The sequence below is a fragment of the Populus trichocarpa genome, chromosome 1 (genome assembly GCF_000002775.5).
Source record: "Populus trichocarpa isolate Nisqually-1 chromosome 1, P.trichocarpa_v4.1, whole genome shotgun sequence".
NCBI classification, from domain to species: domain Eukaryota; kingdom Viridiplantae; phylum Streptophyta; class Magnoliopsida; order Malpighiales; family Salicaceae; genus Populus; species Populus trichocarpa.
Window position 1 is genome coordinate 38,045,487 of NC_037285.2, and position 20,144 is coordinate 38,065,630.

General features: G+C 35.0%; 1 protein-coding gene across 2 annotated transcripts; it reads right to left on the reverse strand.

Moving 5' to 3' along the window:
- Positions 1-926: 926 nt before the first annotated feature.
- On the reverse strand, positions 927-19,631 carry LOC7485088 (putative DUF21 domain-containing protein At3g13070, chloroplastic). 2 transcript variants are annotated; one of them, XM_024584017.2, is made up of 14 exons: positions 18,879-19,630; positions 17,811-17,908; positions 17,619-17,712; positions 16,991-17,068; positions 16,736-16,839; positions 16,036-16,117; positions 15,441-15,580; positions 15,281-15,359; positions 15,106-15,169; positions 11,498-11,589; positions 5,270-5,335; positions 3,801-3,917; positions 2,162-2,341; positions 927-1,345 (listed from the first exon to the last, which is right to left on the reverse strand). In XM_024584017.2, exons 1-14 carry the CDS (start codon positions 19,422-19,424, stop codon positions 1,082-1,084), a joined length of 2,004 nt encoding a protein of 667 aa, XP_024439785.1. In that variant the 5' UTR covers positions 19,425-19,630; the 3' UTR covers positions 927-1,081. The 2 variants fall into 2 exon arrangements, with proteins under 2 accessions (XP_024439785.1, XP_024439792.1); XM_024584024.2 differs by lacking the exon at positions 5,270-5,335 and having other exon boundaries at positions 18,879-19,631.
- Between the last annotated feature and the right edge of the window lie 513 nt (positions 19,632-20,144).

Genomic DNA, 20,144 nt, shown 5'->3' on the forward strand with positions numbered 1-20,144 from the left:
AAAAAACAAAACTCGAAATGGAGGTTTTGCATGCCGCTCTCGGTGGGTCTACTTTCGCTCCTTCCAATAAAAGGCTTCAATCAATCAAGATAGCATCAACGTCAAAAGCTATTCCATGCGGCAAACACTGTCCTGTGCTTTCACTTTCCTTCTGCACCTCAAAAAGTTGAAAACAGAATGTTCAGAGCTACAAAGATCCCCCCAAAGGAGGCGGCATTTTCTCCAAGGCCATAGCAGCTCTCGTCGAGGCAAGCCGACACTGTATCACCCACCCTTTTATTCCCACTACAAAAGCCTTTCCAAAGACTACCATCCATCATCATTTGGATTTTTTTCCCAGCCCTTTCTCCACAAGAAGTGCTTTTGCCACCTTTCAACTCTACCAATCCAGACTTCTTAGGTTAGCCACATAGCACTGTCTTGTTGGACTTTGTAGCTCAACTGCCGACGCTGCTACTCCTTTTACGTCAGTAAGAATCTCTTTTAAAGGCTCATGTTAAATGCATCATAATCTTAAAACACACACACACATGCTCTATAAATAGGATTAGAAAATTCCCACGACCTCACAACAGCACTTTCTCATCAAGAGATTACTAGTTAACCTTCAATGGGCAGGCAAAGCTGTGATCCCGCCATCATTCATTCCTCAATTGCTCTATTGCAGGAGAGATTCAGACAGTTAGAGAGAGCAAAGGAAATGAGGCAGCAGAGGGAACTCTTAAAGTTGTTCTCCGAAGCAGACCATGTCCAGTCAGCCATGGCCTATGAGTCATCAAAGTTGTTACACTCTGAGTTAACCCTTCCACCTAGGCAGCCAATCCAAGCCTCTCTTTCCTTCCAGCCAACCATGCAGACCGAGCATAATGATCTCCTGGTCAACACGACTCCAGTTGTGGCCAATTTATGCTCCACAGACAGTGTCATGAATCTAACTTATAACTTTGATGAATCAGATGTAGATACCTCACTTCATCTGTGAAAAAATTTTACAATGTTAGTATCTCTTGTTTCCCTGTTCTGTTTCTCAAACCATTTCATGGAGCTGTAAAAATCAGAGAGGAAAAAAAAAAGATGTAAACTACTGTCCACTGGGACTCTCATTGTCCTCTTCATGTTCAGCAATTACATTCGAATCGGAAAGACTATGCTCTGGTCTCTTCTGGAATGAATCTTCATCATCTTCATCATAATCACTACCATCGGGCTCTTCATCACTGCTCCATTTTCTCTTCATGATCCTGGGTACCAAGCGAGTTACTTCGTTGGCCTCCAATAGTGCCTCACCATTGTTTATCCGTTCAAACCGAACAGCACTGACCTTTCTGGCATTTCCAGCTAATATCTGCAACAAGGATACGTCAAGGGTATTGTTCAGTAAATGATATAATAGCTAATCAAAGTATAGCCTTCGTTGGCATCAATGTTGTCAAATTTAGAGAAAACAAGCAACAACATATAAAATTAACAAATGCTATCATTCGTAGCTCCTGAAAAACAAATTATGGCTGCTGCAACTGTGGAAATTTTGTATATCTCTAGTCCAACTATAACAAAAACTGTACCTGATCAATCCAACAGATATACCAAACACTGAAGTGAAATTCAAGAAAGTAATTTAACTAACAGCAAGGAAACCATGAATTTCTCATCCAAGAAAAGTTAACATTAAAATGATCAGCAGACACTTAAATTGCTTTTTCTGTAACAATTATGAACTCCCATCCAGCATTGTCGAGTAGCTTTCATATAGCAAGCAACTCGAATTGCAGCAGTAAGAGGAAATGTCATCTCTAGAGATTGTTAGGTTTTCTTTTTTTAATTCTGGATATCAATTTTGAATCTCGCTGTGACACTTGTAAAACCAGAAAATGATATTCAATGACAACAAGGGATAAGCCTGTTGTAAGAGAGATTATGTCAAGCTTTTATGCTAGCTGGAGTGGGGGTTCACAATGCAAGATAGCTAACAAACTTGATCAGGTGGAATAAGCTTAAGTTGAAAAGCTACAAAAGCAGTAGTTGCTGCCCACAACTTTTTATACATTAAATTAAGAAATTGAATCGTTATTTGATGCATATAACAAATAAATCTATAAACACTAGTTTATGCACTGTAGCTTTCACAGAAAAGACAAATTGCATGGAATCCAAATCTGACCTCAAGTTTATATATTTGATGCTTTTCCTTTAGTTCTTGTCTGTCAGACTTGCCTTCAGTATGCTCATCCACATCTTCTTGAGTTTCCTTTTCAAGCACCACATTAATGGTCTCACCTGTCCTTGGGATATATCCAAATGCCTCGCATATAAAACCCGAAACTGTCTCGTACTGATGGCCCTGCAGAAAAGAAAGAGAAGATAAATGAAAACCCAGATTTATGAATTAATGAACTCATGTTTAGAACATACAATCTAGTAATATTATCATTTCAACAATAGAGCAAAGAGATCTCCTAAAACATATCAAGCTCTCATGAAGAAACCATGGGCAACATGCTGAAGAGAAATTGTAATCAGTAGAGAAACTGGATTATGTATAGATTCCTCAACTAATGGTATGCTGATGAACACGATACCTAATTTAAGTATGCGACAACCCATCCTCAAACAGTGAGTCCAAGTATTTGTCTGATAAGTGGTCAAGATCGTCATACAATAGACTACATTTCCAAACAAATATAGAGCAGGTATTCATAGGTAACAAACCAAGAAAACAGCAATAGCTATAGATTTCCACCCTGTAAAAGTTGCAGGTTAGGGCTCTTTTTCCTGAGTTAAACAGACACTATTTATTTTCTATTTGAAAGATCATTCAAGCAATGACACATTTTTTACAGTACTAGCTTTTTCATGACATGAGCTCTTAGGCAATGCTCAGTATACCAGTTATTAATCCTAGAAATTGTATACGGGATTAATTCTACAAATTATACGATATAAATATATAATACAACGGGATACATCCTTCAGATAACTATTTCATTTTCTATTTGGGAGATCATTGAAGCAATGCCACTTTCATACTGTACTATATTTTCTCATGACATGAGCTCTCAAGCAATCTACATACCAGTTCTGATTATGGAAATTCTAAATATGGGATCATACAAGGGGAATACATTCTTGTTCAAAAAAATCATGCATGCACTAACATAATTAATTTGACAACTAAATAACAAATCATGCATAGATGAAGATTATTGACAAGTAAAATATATTTTACAAATAAGATAAGGAAATTTATTATATTGCAAGAGGTTAGAGTGGAATGTGGATAACACTTCTCATCTTTCTGGAAGTTCTATCATGGAAAATTCAAGTTGGTAATAGAAAACTAAAACATTCTGCTACCACTATGATATTTGCAAAAAATCAACGCTAGTTACTAAGCCTTTTCAAATTACCTTCAAATAATATGCATCTCCAACAAAGAAAATATAGATATCAACAAAAATAATAATTAACAAATGCCTACCCTTTCCAACTGTTAGCTGATAAAAAAATTCAAATTACATGCAACATGAAATATTTGAAATATATTGGGCATATCCTAAGTATATCTCCAAGCATTCACACCAAGTATATCTGAATATCCAAAAACCAAAGGAAAATAATCTTATAAATATACACATCAAGTTTTAGCAGGCAAGTTAGAGCACAAGGACAAGCCTCGTATGATCAAGGAGAGATTATGAAGTATTTGTGCTTCCATAGCATACCAGGCATCATTTCTTTAGGTACTTAAACATTAACATAATAATGTACTGCTCAATCTCAAACCAACAATTAAATTATACCTCTGGCATTTTGACATTTAGATCCTCAGAGAGTTGATCAATAGATGTGTTTGCATCAACGTCGTATATTCCCTCTGCTCGCATCACAATGTAGCCGGTTTTCTTCTCAATCTCTTCCTGCCAAACAAGAGGCAGTACATCAGTAAAATAAGGTGCCAAATATCTGCCTTCACACCGGCACCAATCATAGATGCATACAGAAGTGCTACTGGTATCTTCAGTTTCCAACATTATCTACCATTTCTTGTTGTGCTGGTTCATGAGAATAATATCAACCTCATAGTTAAGTAGACTGATGGTAAATGCAACTACATTATAATGACATGTATTCAGATCAAAACTGCATTGAATTTTATTTATTTATCATCATAACGTCTCATACTTTATTTGCCATACAAGAAATCTACCTTTGACTTCAATTATCAAAATTATGTTTCAGTAACTGGTAACAGTAAATCTGATGTTCAGATTACCAGTAGATACACCCTGGGATGTAGAATAAATCAGTCCATGGCAGGGCAATGCTCAACCTAGTACTGGTACATTGCAGGTGATGCCAGTACCCTAAACCTATGAATTACTGTGATACTTTGTGCGCGTGCGCGTAAACTAAATCATCACAGCCAAAGACAGCTTTAATACACATCACAATCTCCACAAGACATCTTCAGTTTACAGACAGATCCATAAAAAGTCCACTAGAACTGTTGCATTGGGGCTCATATCAAAACTTCCTAAGTTTTTCATCATCACATAATTGTATTGGTAACTTTTCCCCGTTTCTAAGCAGTCAAGTTTTGAACATGCATAGAATCTGATGAAACATCCAGAAGGACTCATTTACAAGGAATTCAGGTTGCCATGTATCATCAACAAATCAAGACAAGAAATATTTCTTCTAGGACCATTATGATTTTCACAAAATAAAAGAAAGACGGTTTCGTTTTATCTGCTCACTGGTAGCTTGCGTTTTATTTATTTGCTTGCTTGTTTATTTATATGCCCTGTGCAATTCATTAATCAGCATCCCAGGAAAAGAACAATTTTGGGCATAATTCAACCATTAAAGGCTGAAAAGGGGGAATGTTACTCTTGCTGCACAACTCTATGTTGCAAACTACAAAGTTAGACAGGAAACATCTAGCAGATGTTAATTTTAGGCCTTATTAGAAGCTCTCAGTGAGAGGAGATCCGGGCCTTAGAATAGATAGCACAGAAAACAGCTAACAAAGACAGAAGATATATCAACAGAACTAACTCTTGTCTATTTCAGCCATCAAAGTAAAATTACATTACACAGAAAAGAATTATACCAAATTTCAGTGGCCATTCCAATAATGTTACAATAAATTTCTGATCTCACAAGGAAATCTATCTATAAGAAACATGAACACAACCACTGAGAAAAAGAAATGAACATGTTATAGGAAGTTATTAAAGATGCATTTTTTTTTTAATTTTCAGCTTACTTTTGAATCATTTTCGTCGAAGATTTCACCTACAATCTCTTCGACAACATCTTCCAGGGTTACTATCTGCTTTGTTCACACAAAAAGAGTAAACTAGTATTATATTGACATCAAATTGAATACATTATGAGCATATCGAGCATTACATATATTTGAAACTTCAACAAACAGGAAATAAACAAAAGATATGAGAGTTCAGTTGGGTGTTCAACTAAAGAAGAGCTAATGTGTATAGTTTGCCATGTTTAACAGACATTACAAACCATGTCTTAAAAAATTGTCAGGTTGAAAATACAACCAGATCAGTGACTTTCAATGCTTCTCATGGATCAAGATTCATTTGGTTTTCTAGCATTGTGCATTTTGATTTGACTATGATATGGTATTTCAATGTTCAAAAGGGTCAACAAATGCCTGTCGTAAGTTTGGATATACCCAACCCCAAAAAAGAAGAGAGAGAGAGAGAGAGAGCATGTGCTATTTGAATAACCTTGCTAGTTCCAAGCTGTTTCTTGTTCAGTTTTTTGGGGCCATAAGCATGAAAGCATATTTCTCCTAACATATATATCCCTCAAAAATCAAATTCCTTAAAGAATTGGGACCAAAATTGCAGCTTCTTGTATTTCATAAAGAATCCCTCAAAATTATAACTTTCAAATTACCACATACAATCTAGTATCTGTGCAATCTTTAATGTTTTTGGACCTACAGCCCTGTATTCTACCAAAAGAAAAATTACCACATAAAGAACCTAATAATTACTCCCTCAGTCCCAAATAAGTGGTCATTACATGTTAAAAAACACAATTTAAAAATTAAAAATTATTTTTTAGGGGACGTTTCTTTTGCATAAAATTTTTTACAAGAAAATGTTTTTCTAATTTTGTTATGTTTGTTTTGCGTAAAATATTTACAAGAAATTTGGTCAACACAAAATATTTTATATTCAACCTATAACTTCATTCATTTGTTAAAAAATACTCATAAAGTTTTGAAAGAATATTTTATAGATAGTAATCTAACTCATGATATCATCTACCACCCCTATCCCACATTCATCATCGTTACTGCCACTACCACAAAAACCTTCACCACCACCATCACCACCATCGTGTCAATATATTCTTCTTTCCTTATTTAATTTCTTTCATAGCTGTATATCCCTTGATTATCTCTCTAAGATTTTCATTATTGCTCTATATATTCTTGCTGTAATCCTTTCTATAATAGGCCTGGGATTAGGGGATCTGATTATGTTTACTATATTAGACCCTAGAATTAAGGGATTTGATCATTCTTGATGTATATATAATGTAATTCTCTTAGTGAAAGAGCTTAGGAAAACATTTCAGAAATTCTCTTTTATTATTATGTCATGGTATCTGTGCCAAAACTCTGAAATCACTTCATCTTGTGTCTAGTTCCTTGTCTAGCTCCAAGATCTTAGTGTTTTGTTCCCTTTTTTCTTGTGTTCTTCTATTCTGTTTTTCTTGGACCTGATCTCTTAGTTCTTGTTTCTGGTTAAATCATGTCTTTGAAACAATCTGAACATTTTCTTGTTGATTTAATGGCAAGAACTATTCTGCCTGGGCATTCTAATTTCAGTTTTTGTCAAGGGAAAGGAATTATGGGGTCATATTGCTGGGACAGATTCTGCACCTAACAGCGAGAAGGAGAAGGAGAAATATGTGAAATGGGAGGTGAAGGATGCTCAGATTATGTCTTGGATCCTTGGAAGTATGGAACCCTCAATACTTCTCACTCTCAAGCCTTATAAGTCCTCTAGAGAAATGTGGGATCACCTGAAGAACATTTACAACCAAAGCAATACAGCACGAAGGTTCCAATTGGAACTCGAGTTGGGTCAACTCAATCAAGGCAGTATGTCAATACAAGAGTTTTATTCTTCCTTTGCAAATCTTTGGGCTGAGTACACTGATATTGTGTATGCAAGTGTACCTCCTGAAGGACTCATTGCTATCCAAAGTGTGCATGAGACTAGCAAGCATGACCAGTTTTTAATGAAGTTAAGGGGGGAATTTGAAGCAATCAGGTCCAACCTGATGAATAGAGAACCAGTTCCTTTATTGGATATTTGTGTAGGAGAGCTTCTCAGGGAAGAACAACGGATTGTTACACAGGCTGTCTTGGAGCAGAAAGCTCAAAATTCTACTCCAATTTCTGTTGCCAACGCTGCTCAAGGGAGGTCTAAAGGAGGCAGAGATATGACTAGTATCCAGTGCTATAGTTGCAAAGGATTTGGGCACATTACCACTAATTTTAGTTAACAATTCTGCAATTATTGTAAGAAAACAGGGCATATCATCAAAGATTGTTCCATCCGGCCTCCAAAGAAATCTGAAACTGCCTATAATGTCTCGGTTGGTCCCTCGAATGCTCCTAGTACTGGTTAGTCTTCTATTACTCCTACAATGGTCCAACAAATGATAGTTTCTGTCCTTTCTACTTTAGGCCTTTAAGGTAACAGAAATTCTATTCCTAAGCCTTGGTATTTTGATATTCATGCTTCCAATCACATGACCAACATTGCCTTACCTTTAAATAATGTTCAAAAATTTAAAGGAGATCTTCAGATTCGTACTGCCGATGGTAATCCCTTGCCTATCATAGCTGTTGGTGATATTTCAGCCCTTTTGAATACTGTTTTTGTGTCTCCTAAGCTGTCCACTAATCTTATATCTATTGGCAATTTAGTTGACAACAATTGTGATGTTCATTTTTTAAATTCTAGTTATCTTGTGCAGGATCAAGTGTCCGGGAAGATGATTGCGAAGGGACCTAAAGTGGGACGTCTATTTCCTTTGCTTCTATCTCCCTCTCCTGTGTCAAATTATGTTGCTTATAATGTTGTTCAATGTGATAATCAGGTGTGGCTTAGACGTTTAGGACACCCTAATTCTCATGTACTTCGAGTCTTGCTTAAATCTGGTTTACTTGGAAATAAAAATTTGACTTCTTCTAATAATGATATTGTTGATTGTGCATCTTGCAAACTTGGTAAAAGCAAAACGCTTTCTTTTCCATTGCATAAAACCCGCACCACCAAACCTTTTGAACTCGTACATACTGATGTATGGGGTATTGCACCTGTAATTTCTCATAAACATTACAGATATTTTGTTACCTTTATCGATGATTTCACTCGCTTTACTTGGGTATATTTTCTTCGGTCTAAAAGTGAGGTATTCTCTATGTTTAAAGCTCTTTTTGCCTTAGTTGAAACACAATTTTCTGCCAAAATCAAAATTTTGCAATCTGATTCAGGTGGTGAATATATGTCAAATGAATTTCAATTTTTTCTTCAAAGTCATGGGATCATGTCACAACGTTCTTGTCCTTTCACCCTACAACAAAACGGTGTGGCTGAAAGAAAGAATCATCATCTTTTTGATGTTGTTCGAACTCTTCTAATTGAGTCCTGTGTTCCTTCTCATTTTTGGTGTGAAGCTTTGTCTACTACTGTTTATTTGATTACTAGATTACCATCTCCAAACTTAAACAATGATTCTCCCTACTTTCGCTTGTTTGGACATGCACCAAATTATTCCAATCTTCATATTTTTGGATGTGTTTGTTTTGTTCACCTTCCTGCACATGAGAGAAATAAACTTACTGCCCAATCTGTCAAGTGTGCTTTCTTAGGATATGCTGTAACCCAAAAAGGATTTCTTTGCTATGATCCACATGCCCGTCGAACTCGTGTCTCTAGGAATGTCATTATTTTTTTAAATCAGCCCTTCTTTCGCACACATCAGACTTCAGAATTTCCTTCTCAATCTGTTTTACCACATTTTCCTGAGTCGCCAACACCAATACAAAAGTTTACACTAGGTTATGTTTATTGTAGACGCACTCCTCTTGCATCTGATCCTTCTACATGTCTCACTGAGGTTCCTCCACATCTTCCTGCGGCATCTAATCATGTTCTAACCAATTCCTATGATCCACCTCCTCTTCGTAGAAGTTCTAGACCTCACAAACCTCCTGAACAGTATGGTCTTTCAACCCCTGTGGCTATGTCTACTACTTTGTCTTCTATTTCCATTCCCACTTGTTATAAACAGGCTATAGAACATGAGTGTTGGCAACAAGCAATGGAAGCAGAACTTCAAGCACTTGAGGCAAATCATACTTGGGACATTGTTTCTTGTCCTCCACATGTTAAGCCCATTAGTAGTAAGTGGGTCTATACTGTGAAACTCAAGTCTGATGGCTCTTTAGATAGATACAAAGCTCGCTTGGTTGCTCTTGGCAATAAACAAGAATATGGCCTCAACTATGAAGAAACATTCGCACCAGTTGCTAAGATGACCACGGTGAGAACAATTCTTGCTATTGCAGCCTCTAAAGCTTGGCATTTACATCAGATGGATGTAAAAAATGCCTTCTTGAATGGGAACCTTAAGGAAGAGATTTATATGAAACTTCCACCTGGTATGTCCACGACAGCTTTTGATGAAGTTCGCAAGCTAAGACGCTCTTTGTATGGGTTGAAGCAGGCACCTAGAGCCTGGTTTGAGAAGTTTCGCAGCACTCTTCTCACCTTCTCTTTCACACAAAGTCAATATGATTCATCACTCTTCTTTTACAAGACAACCACTGGTATGGTCTTTCTCTTAGTCTATGTTGATGATATTATCATCACTAGTAATGACAATGGGCTGATCACTAAGCTTCAACATATGTTGCTTAGTACATTTCAAATTAAAGATCTTGGGCATCTCACATGTTTTTTGGGGCTGGAAGTTCACTCTAGAGATCATGGTTTGTTCTTAAATCAACATAAATATATGCAAGATCTCATTGCGCTAGCTGGTTTAAAGGATGCTACTGTTGTTGTTGGTGAATGTGAAATACTTAAGAGATGAAGGCGAGCATTTGCCTGATCCTTTTTTATATAGGCAACTTGTTGGTAGTCTTATCTACCTAACAATTACAAGGCCCAATATCTCATACGTTGTCCATATAGTTAGCAAATTTATGCAATCACCTCGACATCTTCATCTTGCTGCAGTTCGTCGTATTATTAGATACTTAATTGGGTCATCTACTCGAGGGTTGTTTTTTCCTACACATTCTACTCTTCATTTGACTGCATATAGTGATGCAGATGAGGCTGGCTGCCCAGATACTAGGAAGTCTACCACAGGCTGGTGCATTTTTTTTTGGGATGCCTTGATTTCTTGGAAGTGTAAAAAGCAAGATTGTATCTCTAAATCTTCTACAGAGGCGGAGTGTAGAGCCATGTCTGCAGCTCAATCTGAAATTATGTGGTTACATGGTCTTATTTCTGAACTTGGATTTCCTCCAACTGATCCTACTCCACTTCATGGTGATAATACTAGTGCCATTCAAATAGTTGTGAATCCGGTATATCATGAATGCATAAAGCACATAGAGGTGGACTGTCATTACATTAGGGAGGCCTTTACTCGAGGTGTTATCACTCTTCCTCATCTTATTACTGATCTTCAAATAGTTGATGTCTTTACAAAAGCTTTGACACGCCAACAACACAAGTTTCTCAGTAGCAAATTGATGCTGATAGACTTACCCGCATCAATTTGAGGGGGGGTGTCAATATATTCTTCTTTCCTTATTTAGTTTCTTTTATAGTTGTATATCCCTTGATTATCTCTCTAAGATTTTCATTGTTGTTCTATATATTCTTACTGTAATCCTTCCTATAATAGGCCTAGGATTAAGGGATCTGATTATGTTTACTATATAAGACCCTAGAATTAAGGGATTTGATCATTCTTAGTGTATATATATTGTAATTCTCTTAGTGAAAGAGCTCAGGAAAACATTTCACAAATTCTCTTTTATTATTGTCACATCGTACTTTTCACATCATTGCTTACCAAACACCATAAAATTTGTTAGTGAAAAACATTTTACATGTAGAACATTTTATGAATAGAAAATATTTTATGCAAAACAAATGCCCCATTTTATATCATATACAAGCCGAGAAAAAAAAATATTTCTAATTTGTATTATAATTATAAATTGTGAATATTTTAAAATGTGTTTTCTAACATGTGGCCATTTATTATGCGAAGAAAGGATTACTATGAATAGCCAGCCTGAATGAGCACATTGTGTTTTCTAAAACATTTAGTGGCCATGCAATCCTTTTAAACACACAAAGGCAAGAGACTTTGTAAAATTAAACAGAATAGAGACTTGAGGTTTTGTACATACTCCTACTGTTCCACCATATTCATTAAGAACAACAGCCATGTGAACCTTTCTGATGCGGAACTCTCTAAGAAGATTCCAGACTGACATTGAATCTGCAAAATGAATAATATAATTGTAAGTACAATATAGGTCAACATAATTGTATTCAGTAAAGCTTAAAAGTCAAACCTGCAAAACAGATGTAAGCAATACGTAAAAAAAGACATCAGAGTGACCTTTCAGTGGTATGTTATAATATTTGATAATCCTTCAGATCACAACAATACACTGGAAAAAAAAAAAACCAGCAGTACTTTTTTCAAGGCAAAACAAGGATTTAGAAGCCAAACGGTCATATGCAAATACTGATAATACAGGGTGACAAAATCAGTAGACCTGTTAACTACAGAGGTTGTGAATTGAGATTAGACCTACCAAGCAATATTTAGAGCAGTTTGATGGTAATATATAAGAATATTGACGTCTTCAATAAAAACTAGAGATGCATAATAAAGTTATTGATTAGAATCAGATTAAAAGATGCACTGGGGATATATTTGATATCGCTTCAATCCTTAGATTTATCAGCTTCTGATTCTTTGATGCAAGTGCAAATACTGTCTTTGCCTAAGTCAGCGTCTTGGCAAAAAAAATTCCATCTTTGACTGTTTTCTAACACATTTTTCTTTTTTGTTTTTGGGTCCCTATCCAGTGTAAAGGAACCAAATTTCCATATAAAACTAACCATAGTGCACCAAAGTTAGGAAGAAATTATACATTCCAATGCCATATCATCTCATAACTAGTTGAACCTATTGACAGCAGAGATCAAGGATAAAATTAGCCACTTTGTGACCAACTTAAGTTAAATTGATCATTCTTCTCTTGGCCATTCAATATCCTTTTCTTCTCATCAAGGTCACTTCCAGACCTCTAGAGTTGCAAGTCTGAGCCAATATAAAAAATATGACATGTAGAAATAAAGAACCTATGGGAGAAGCCAGCATATCTAGCAATAAGATACCAAAAACTCGATCATGGACTCATCACAGCAAATTGCAATATCAAGGCAGTCTTCCTGTAGCAAAAAAAAAAAAAAACCAGCAATTTGCATATTTACCAGAAACATGGAACATTTGGATCATGGTACAGGGTTTGGGGATTGGATGCGCACTTGGATTAATTTAAAGCATGTTAGAGGGTATGCTTATATACCATATTAGTTCAGATCATTGTACACATGGAACATCTTTTCAATTCTTTGAGGACACACATTATGATGAAATAGGATAAAGAAAGAAAACTTCAAACGCAAAAGTGGTTTTTCATCTCAAATAAATAAGAGGATATAAGGAACATTAGTATTTCAAATAATTTAGAATAATAATCCAAAATAAATGAGGTTTAAAAATCAAAAGAATTGTTAGGCCATATTAATAATTAAAAACCAAACCTGAGTGGGAAAAAAAACATTGAGCAAAAGTATAATTGATCGCCTAGACTTGTCCTTTTTTTTTAAGGCCCAAACATCTCTTGTGATTAGGCTTATTAATTAGCAAGTCAAAACCTCAATATTTATCAGTGAACTTTTTTCAATATTTATAGCCTAATAATGTTAATTGCATTACTTCATTAATAGTTAACGTTTTTAGGTTTCGAGAAGTTTAAAAAGTGATCAGAATGCAATTTAGTAAAATGAGCATAACTTAATTTAATTGTTGAATCAAGCTGAAGTTTTGACAGAATATTTTGAAGGCCTTATTTTCATTTGGGTTAAAATTTCATAATGATAGGAAATCAAAAAGGTCTTCATATAAGGCTAAAAAATTACTATGCGGGATTGTTTTTATTTACCTTATTGTATTTGAATTTGTTTTTCCTATTTAGATTAGTTTAATTTAATTAGTATTACTAGTTATGAATCTTAATGTTGGATATGTTCTATTAGTTAAGTAAGTTTTAATTAGAAATCACTTCCTGTAAAGGATTTTGTCTAGAACTAGTATAAATAGGAATGCCTAGTTTATTTTTTATAACATTAAGACTATTCAGACTTTTAATAAAATATTTGAGATTAAGGTTGTAACCTTAGAGCTTGATAACCTTAGCTTTTATCACGTAATTTGCCACATCTATGGATATCAAAATAGATTGGCCTCTTTGATGGACGAAGTGGTAGCAACTCATTCCGCAATGTATGAGTAGAGGCCCTCTAAGGTGGTGTGCGGGCTTATAAGCAGAAACTAGATCATTGGGAGCAGAGATTTGATCACTTGGATCAAGCCATAATAGATCTAATTTCGCTAATGGAAGATGCAAATAGGAATCCTAGAGGAGAAGAATGTGCTTGGAGATATACCTCGGGGCCAACCTTACTTTGGACTTATTCCTGAAATTACACATAAACAACCACTTGTCTATGTGGATGAGTTTGGTGAAAGAAACATTTCAAATCACCAAACTTTCAAAGTTATATAATCATGTTGAAGATAACGTGACCAAAATGGATGCTGACAATTTCAAACTTTTGACCTTAAATTGGAGAAAACAATGGCAAACAATGATCTTCAATCATGAATGAAGATCTTACAAACAAGGACATGGTAATTTATGACAATTCTCCTAAAGATATTATGAAAGATTATCTTGAAGTTTCTTTATATTCAAAGGTTGAATTATTAGAAGTCGATCAAGTTTGAAGAAAAAGAATGTGTGAATGAACTACAAGTGGACTTTATAGGAATGAAAAGTATAACATTAAATATGAATTTTTCTTTAGCATGTACACACCATAAATTAAATTATGAAGTTCACAAGTCAAAGACATGCTACTTTATAAATATGTTGGCTACAATGCTATATTCAAAATATTTGTTCCTCTGGAGTGAAAGAGTTCGATTCTTGATAGATAGCTCGAGGATGAGTTTTTCAAAAGTATATAGATAACTCGATAGATAACTCAAGATTGACACAGGGAACTTTATTCAATATTGCAAGCCTAATAATGTTTATTGCATTATTTCATTGATGGTTAGGAGTCCAAGATGCAGTTTGGTAAAACAAGCATATTTTTTAATCCGAATTGGATCAAGCTAAATTTTGACAACAGATTTTAAAGGTCCTATTTTCTATTGGGTTAAAATTTCATGATGATTAGATATCAGAAAGGTCTTCAAATAAGACTTAAAAGTTATTATGCGGGATTGTCTTTATTTATCTTGTTGTATTTGGATTCTTTTTCCTATTTAGATTAGGACTTTTAATTTAATTATTATTTCACTAGTTAGAAATCCTAATGCTAGATGAATTATACTAGTTAGGTAAGTTTTAATTAGAAATTATTTCCTGTAAAGGATTTTAGATCTAGAACTAGTATAAATAGGAATGTCTAGTTTATTTTTTTGAACATTTAGACCATTCAAACTTTTTATAAAATACCAAATATTTTCTCTGTTCCTCTATAGTATTTAGGGCTATAACCTTAAGGCTTGAGAACCCTGGCTTTTATCCATGCTATTTGTTGCGTCACCCAACCCTAATATAGCGAAGTACAGAAGCAATCATGCACAAAGCATATAATTAAGAATTTCACCGATCAACCATAAATAGACATGCAACTCAATAATTACCAGGCACAAAATATGTAGGTTTGTGAGCCATGTCTCCCACAGTTGTCCTTTCTAGCAGCTCACCCTTCAAAATCAAACAGATTATAGTTCTGAACACCATGAGATTTTTAGATACAATAAATAAACAAAGTGACAACGCTTTTAAAGTGGGAGGAATGGGAGCAAATTGCATCACCTTCTGAACATAATCCAGCAGATCCATTGCGTAGGCAATACCCACAATATTATCCACGCGCTGCTCAAAAACTGGCACCCTACAAAGTACAAAATATGTCCATGAAACTTTTAGCATGCTGAAAAAATAAATAACTTACTGCAAGTATTCAGATTTTTACCTTGAATATTGATGAGTCACCCACGACTCATGAAAATCCACAAGAGTCCCACTGGCATCAATTGCAACTACATCAACAAGAGGTGTCATGACCTCTCTAACATGTGTATCCTTAATCTCTAGCACATTCTCAATCATATCCTGTGTTAAAACAAAACTATGAGCTTGTTAACTGCAGAATCCAACCATTTTAATGGGTTCCTAGGGGGAGAGTTTCTGAAATGATAGTCATAACACACTCTTATTTCAGTCGGTTTTCAGCAAAATGGAAAAATTCAGGCAGCTATCAGGCAGAAGTGGAAGTGCTATCCATTGACGAACTTCAATAGAATAGAAAAATCTTTCTGTTCAGGTCTGATTGTATCTTTCATGCAAAGAAAGTGTCCTATACCTAGAATTTAATTCAAAAATAATTAGTGCTGCTTTATTAATGAAAATTTACCATCAAAGAGCCTGTAACTGGTAATGTCATCTATGATTCACTATTTCTCACTAAATCTAAAAATTTTATTAATGTACAACTCCATCATAACAAAATAGTAATCGCTCCCTCAAATCACCCATAGAAATAAAACCACAGTTAGCCACTGCATTACCTGTTCCTCCTCCTCAATTGCCCCACTCAATTCTGCCCCTCGCAACATCAGCTTCAACTCATCTTCTGTAACATATGGTTCGCTGATTAAAAAAAGAAAAGAAAACAAAAAAGGTGAGAAGAAATGAGGAAATGCTAAAACATCTGAAGGAAAAGCCATTACATTATAAGAGGAAAATAGAAAGAGAAGATAAACATGTAATGGTCTAGGATTTATAAACTGACCATTGAACTGAAAATAAAGAGGAGGTGACAGACTCTAAAAAGGGTAAATGAATGGAACAATTAGATTCTTAGAATGTTGTTTCATGGTAAAAAGAGGAAAATATCATTATATAACATTTTGAATCACAAGAGGGATAAAATATCGCAATTGTAAACATTCTAAGGAATGAAATGGAAAAAAAAAAAATATATATATATATATATATGTTGACTTTCTACATGATAATGAAATGTCAATTGTAAATGTAGAAGAATGCCCAACAATGAGAATTATCAATACTGTTCACTTTAAAATGGAAGTTAACATCATTTAGGTTGTTAAGTTAAAAAGTCAAAAACTGAAAAGAAAAATATGAAACTTGTCAAAAATCGCATAATGCAAGGTAAATGAAACAGAGCAATGAAAAATACAATGATGGCAACATGCAAGAATTGGAAGTTACAAAAAAGAAAAAATAAGGTTATTAAATTTTCACCTTCTTCCTTTTAAACCAAGCATCTTCAGCATTCCCATTGACAGATATGTGACAACTCTTCCAACAGGATATAATACTAAAGAAAGCCACGCCACTGGCCTAACCTAGAGGCATTACAAACAACATTAGCCAGAGACACTTGAAAAAAAGAGCAGTGAGATCAGCTGAAGAAAATAACAGCTGCATAGCTCCACAAAGCAAGGAATTGAAAAGAGAGTAGGAAAGGTTCTAGCAAGATAGTATAAGCTCACTTACCACAAACCTAGCAACCTCAGTGGCATTGTGTACAGCTATACTTTTTGGAGTGATCTCAGTAAGAAGCAATATGGCAACCTAGTGACATTAAGAGGAGGAGGAGAAAAAAAAACACAGATTAATGGAAATTTTTGCAATGCACAAGTGTATATGCCTTCGAATATTGTAGAACTACAAGAACAAGCTAAATACCAATCACTTCATCAAACCTTCGATATCTTATTAGCATTCCACTAAATTGGCCAAAGCTTGTAATTTCCTTTCAACAAGTCATTCACTCTTTTAAAACTATAGTTTTAATAATAAAGATTAAATAACATGTGCTGAGAGCATAAACAAGCATAGAACAGTGTAGAAGCTCCCAGACATAGCAAAATCTCTTATTCACTAATTGACCTTCAAATTCCTCCTCATTCATCTCAACCACCTTACACGACACATAGAAGGTAGAGAAACTCCATACACAAGCAAGTGCAGGTACATTTAATTTATGCACCATCACTCCACTTACCAAGTAAAATTATGGTGGACCAGTAGATACTCTAATTGACATGAGTGTGTGTGTGTGGGTGTGGGTGTGTGTGTGTGTGGGGGGGGGGGGGTCGTCATAGGAGGGACTTATACATACAGTCATTACTCCAGTGGCTGCACTAACACCAGCTTCACCAAATATAGTTGTGGCTGCCTCCGTTACCAATGCAGTTGCTCCAATATTAACGACACTGATAGAATAAATAGACTTGAATGAGAATTTATTTTTTTTCAACATGAAGAGAATAGCTGGAACTAGCCATGATAATAATGGTTAGAATGGTAGTACGTTGTGCCGATAAGAATAGTCGTCAGAAACCGAGTAACATCACTGCGGAGCATTTTGAAGACCCCGTCATCAGACTCTTTTTCAGCCAACTCACGCACCTGATAGATTTATGTCAGAGGACAAATTAGATTAAAAAATTATTGTTCACACCTGTAATAGTGAGAGAAAGGTGGTGTACTTGGTCATAAGAAGCCAGCAGAATTTCTTAGTGTAAGATATTAGTATTTAAGACCTCTAGTAATTGGAAAATGGTAGCACAGGAATTGAATTAGAAGTGCAGGTTAGAATTACAATTTGAATATAAAGTACATGTCAATTCCTACTAATAGATTTGATTAATGTAAACTCTATCTTGGGTGTTGCAATCTATTGATAATCATCATCTTCATCAAGAATATTGTTCGATAAACAATGCAAAGTGACAATACTTTCAAATTTAGAGTCAGGATAGACATGGACAGAATATTATATTTGCCACTATATCTATGAAAACCTTGATTCTCTCTTCACTTCAACAAGTTGTCAACCACCCCTACGTCCTAACAGATGGTAGGCATGATAAGTTAATCATAAAAGTGGCTATATTTGCCATCTACATCACTTTCTAAGACTTCTTAGTGACATCCCTTCTTATTTTGGCCACACAATATAGGCAATACGAAAACTGCCCTCCATAAACCAAAATAAATTAACTCAGTAAATGAGGTCATAAGAATCAGCCTGATCATTTCTTCTAATTTTTATAAGTTCTTCAGCAAAACCATACATGTTTTTCAAGCAAGGCTACTCACAAAAAAATCTGAGAAACTGATGTGGCAGCTACTCTTCTTATGCCAAACAAATCACTTGATGCTTATTTAAACCAATTGTTACATTTATCATGCAAGAAGTTTATGTAAAATTCATTCTTAAGGCCATCATTTCATTTCCCGTGTCTTTACCGTGATAGGACTTGTTCTCATAACAAAACACAAACGCACAGTTTAAACATAGAAATCATCCAGTTAACATCAATAACAATTCTAAACATCAAAAAACCAATCAAGTTATTGAGCTAGAAATGCATACCTTCCATGGCCATAACGTGGTTATGGAAGTCTCAGCCATGGAAAAAAATGCAGACAGTCCCAAAAGCGCAGCCAATATCAAACCTTGCTCTTTAAAAACTCTAAGGAGCTGCGAGATTTTAGGCCAAGCATTCCTCAACAACAATATACTCTGCCCAATAACTCCGTACCCCGCATTAACCACACCCTCAGATGCAAGCACCCTCCTGCACCCAAAAACCAAAACCCCACAAACCATTGCACCAAAAACAACACCCCTTTTCAACAACACTTTTATTAACTCCAAGTTCACATTTTGATCAGTACCCAGATCAGTGCTAACATTGCGAGATGATTTTGAACGATTTCTTGGCAAAATTGAACTACAGTAAGGTCTAAAATCGGTAAGTTTTGATGAAATACGAGGTGGGTATTGATAACTCTTTTGGGAAACCTTAAAGGGTATCTTCGAAACCCGATTGTAATGCAAGAAAGAAGAGGTTTTGGTGCCAGAAATGAATATGGGTCGACCCAGAATTGATGACTCAAATGCAATCTCCATTACCATAAGTAAGAAACAACCTCACTCAAAACCCAAAATTTCGAAGTTAAATTCAGCTGGCACCAAAACTAAGAATTTGGTGGTTTCATTTTTATTGGTTGGGAGATTTTGATCTATTCAGATGAAAAGAAATTTAAAAATTGTTTGGTGTTGGTGGACCCGTGGAGGTGGCGTTGGCTTTTGGGTTGCGTCAATTTTTGGTTGGCGTCGAAGAGATTTTGCTTGAGCGAGCGGCGTGGAAGATGAAATGACTGGATTTGCCCCTTGTTATGTGGTTTAATGTCGGTTTTGCCCCTTAACTACTTACGTTGTGGCACAGCTAGTCTATTTGTCTGGCTACATGCGGATTGTAAGTAAAAAAATATTAATTCATAACAAATTACATGGTATTCTTATTAAACTAGATTAGGGCTAGGGACACCCAAATTTACCTATCTATCTTTTTATTTATTTAGCACAAATTTAAAAATAAACTATATAAAATTATTTTGACGTGATTGAGCCAATTTAATAAGTTTAAATACAACTTAAACAATAAATAAAAAATATGGTTTGATTTTAATAAAATTTCATAAAAATATTTTTTTCAATATTAAAATAATGATATATTGAATCCTGGTTCGTGGCGTAACTCGTCAAACCCACGACTTAAGTCATTGATTCTATTGGTTTTAATAATTTTTTTATTAAATCATTTTTTATATAATTATAATAATAAAAATAAAT

What these genes read in the sequence shown, in the direction of transcription:
- LOC7485088 (XM_024584017.2), bottom strand. Translation starts at nt 19,424, where the DNA reads ATGGTAATGGAGATTGCATTTGAGTCATCAATTCTGGGTCGACCCATA. An exon ending in TGCTGGATTATGTTCAGAAG is followed by an intron (nt 15,170 to 15,280) that starts GTGATGCAATTT and finishes TTGATTTTGAAG; the next exon opens with GGTGAGCTGCTAGAAAGGAC. An exon ending in ACCTACATATTTTGTGCCTG is followed by an intron (nt 11,590 to 15,105) that starts GTAATTATTGAG and finishes TTCATTTTGCAG; the next exon opens with ATTCAATGTCAGTCTGGAAT.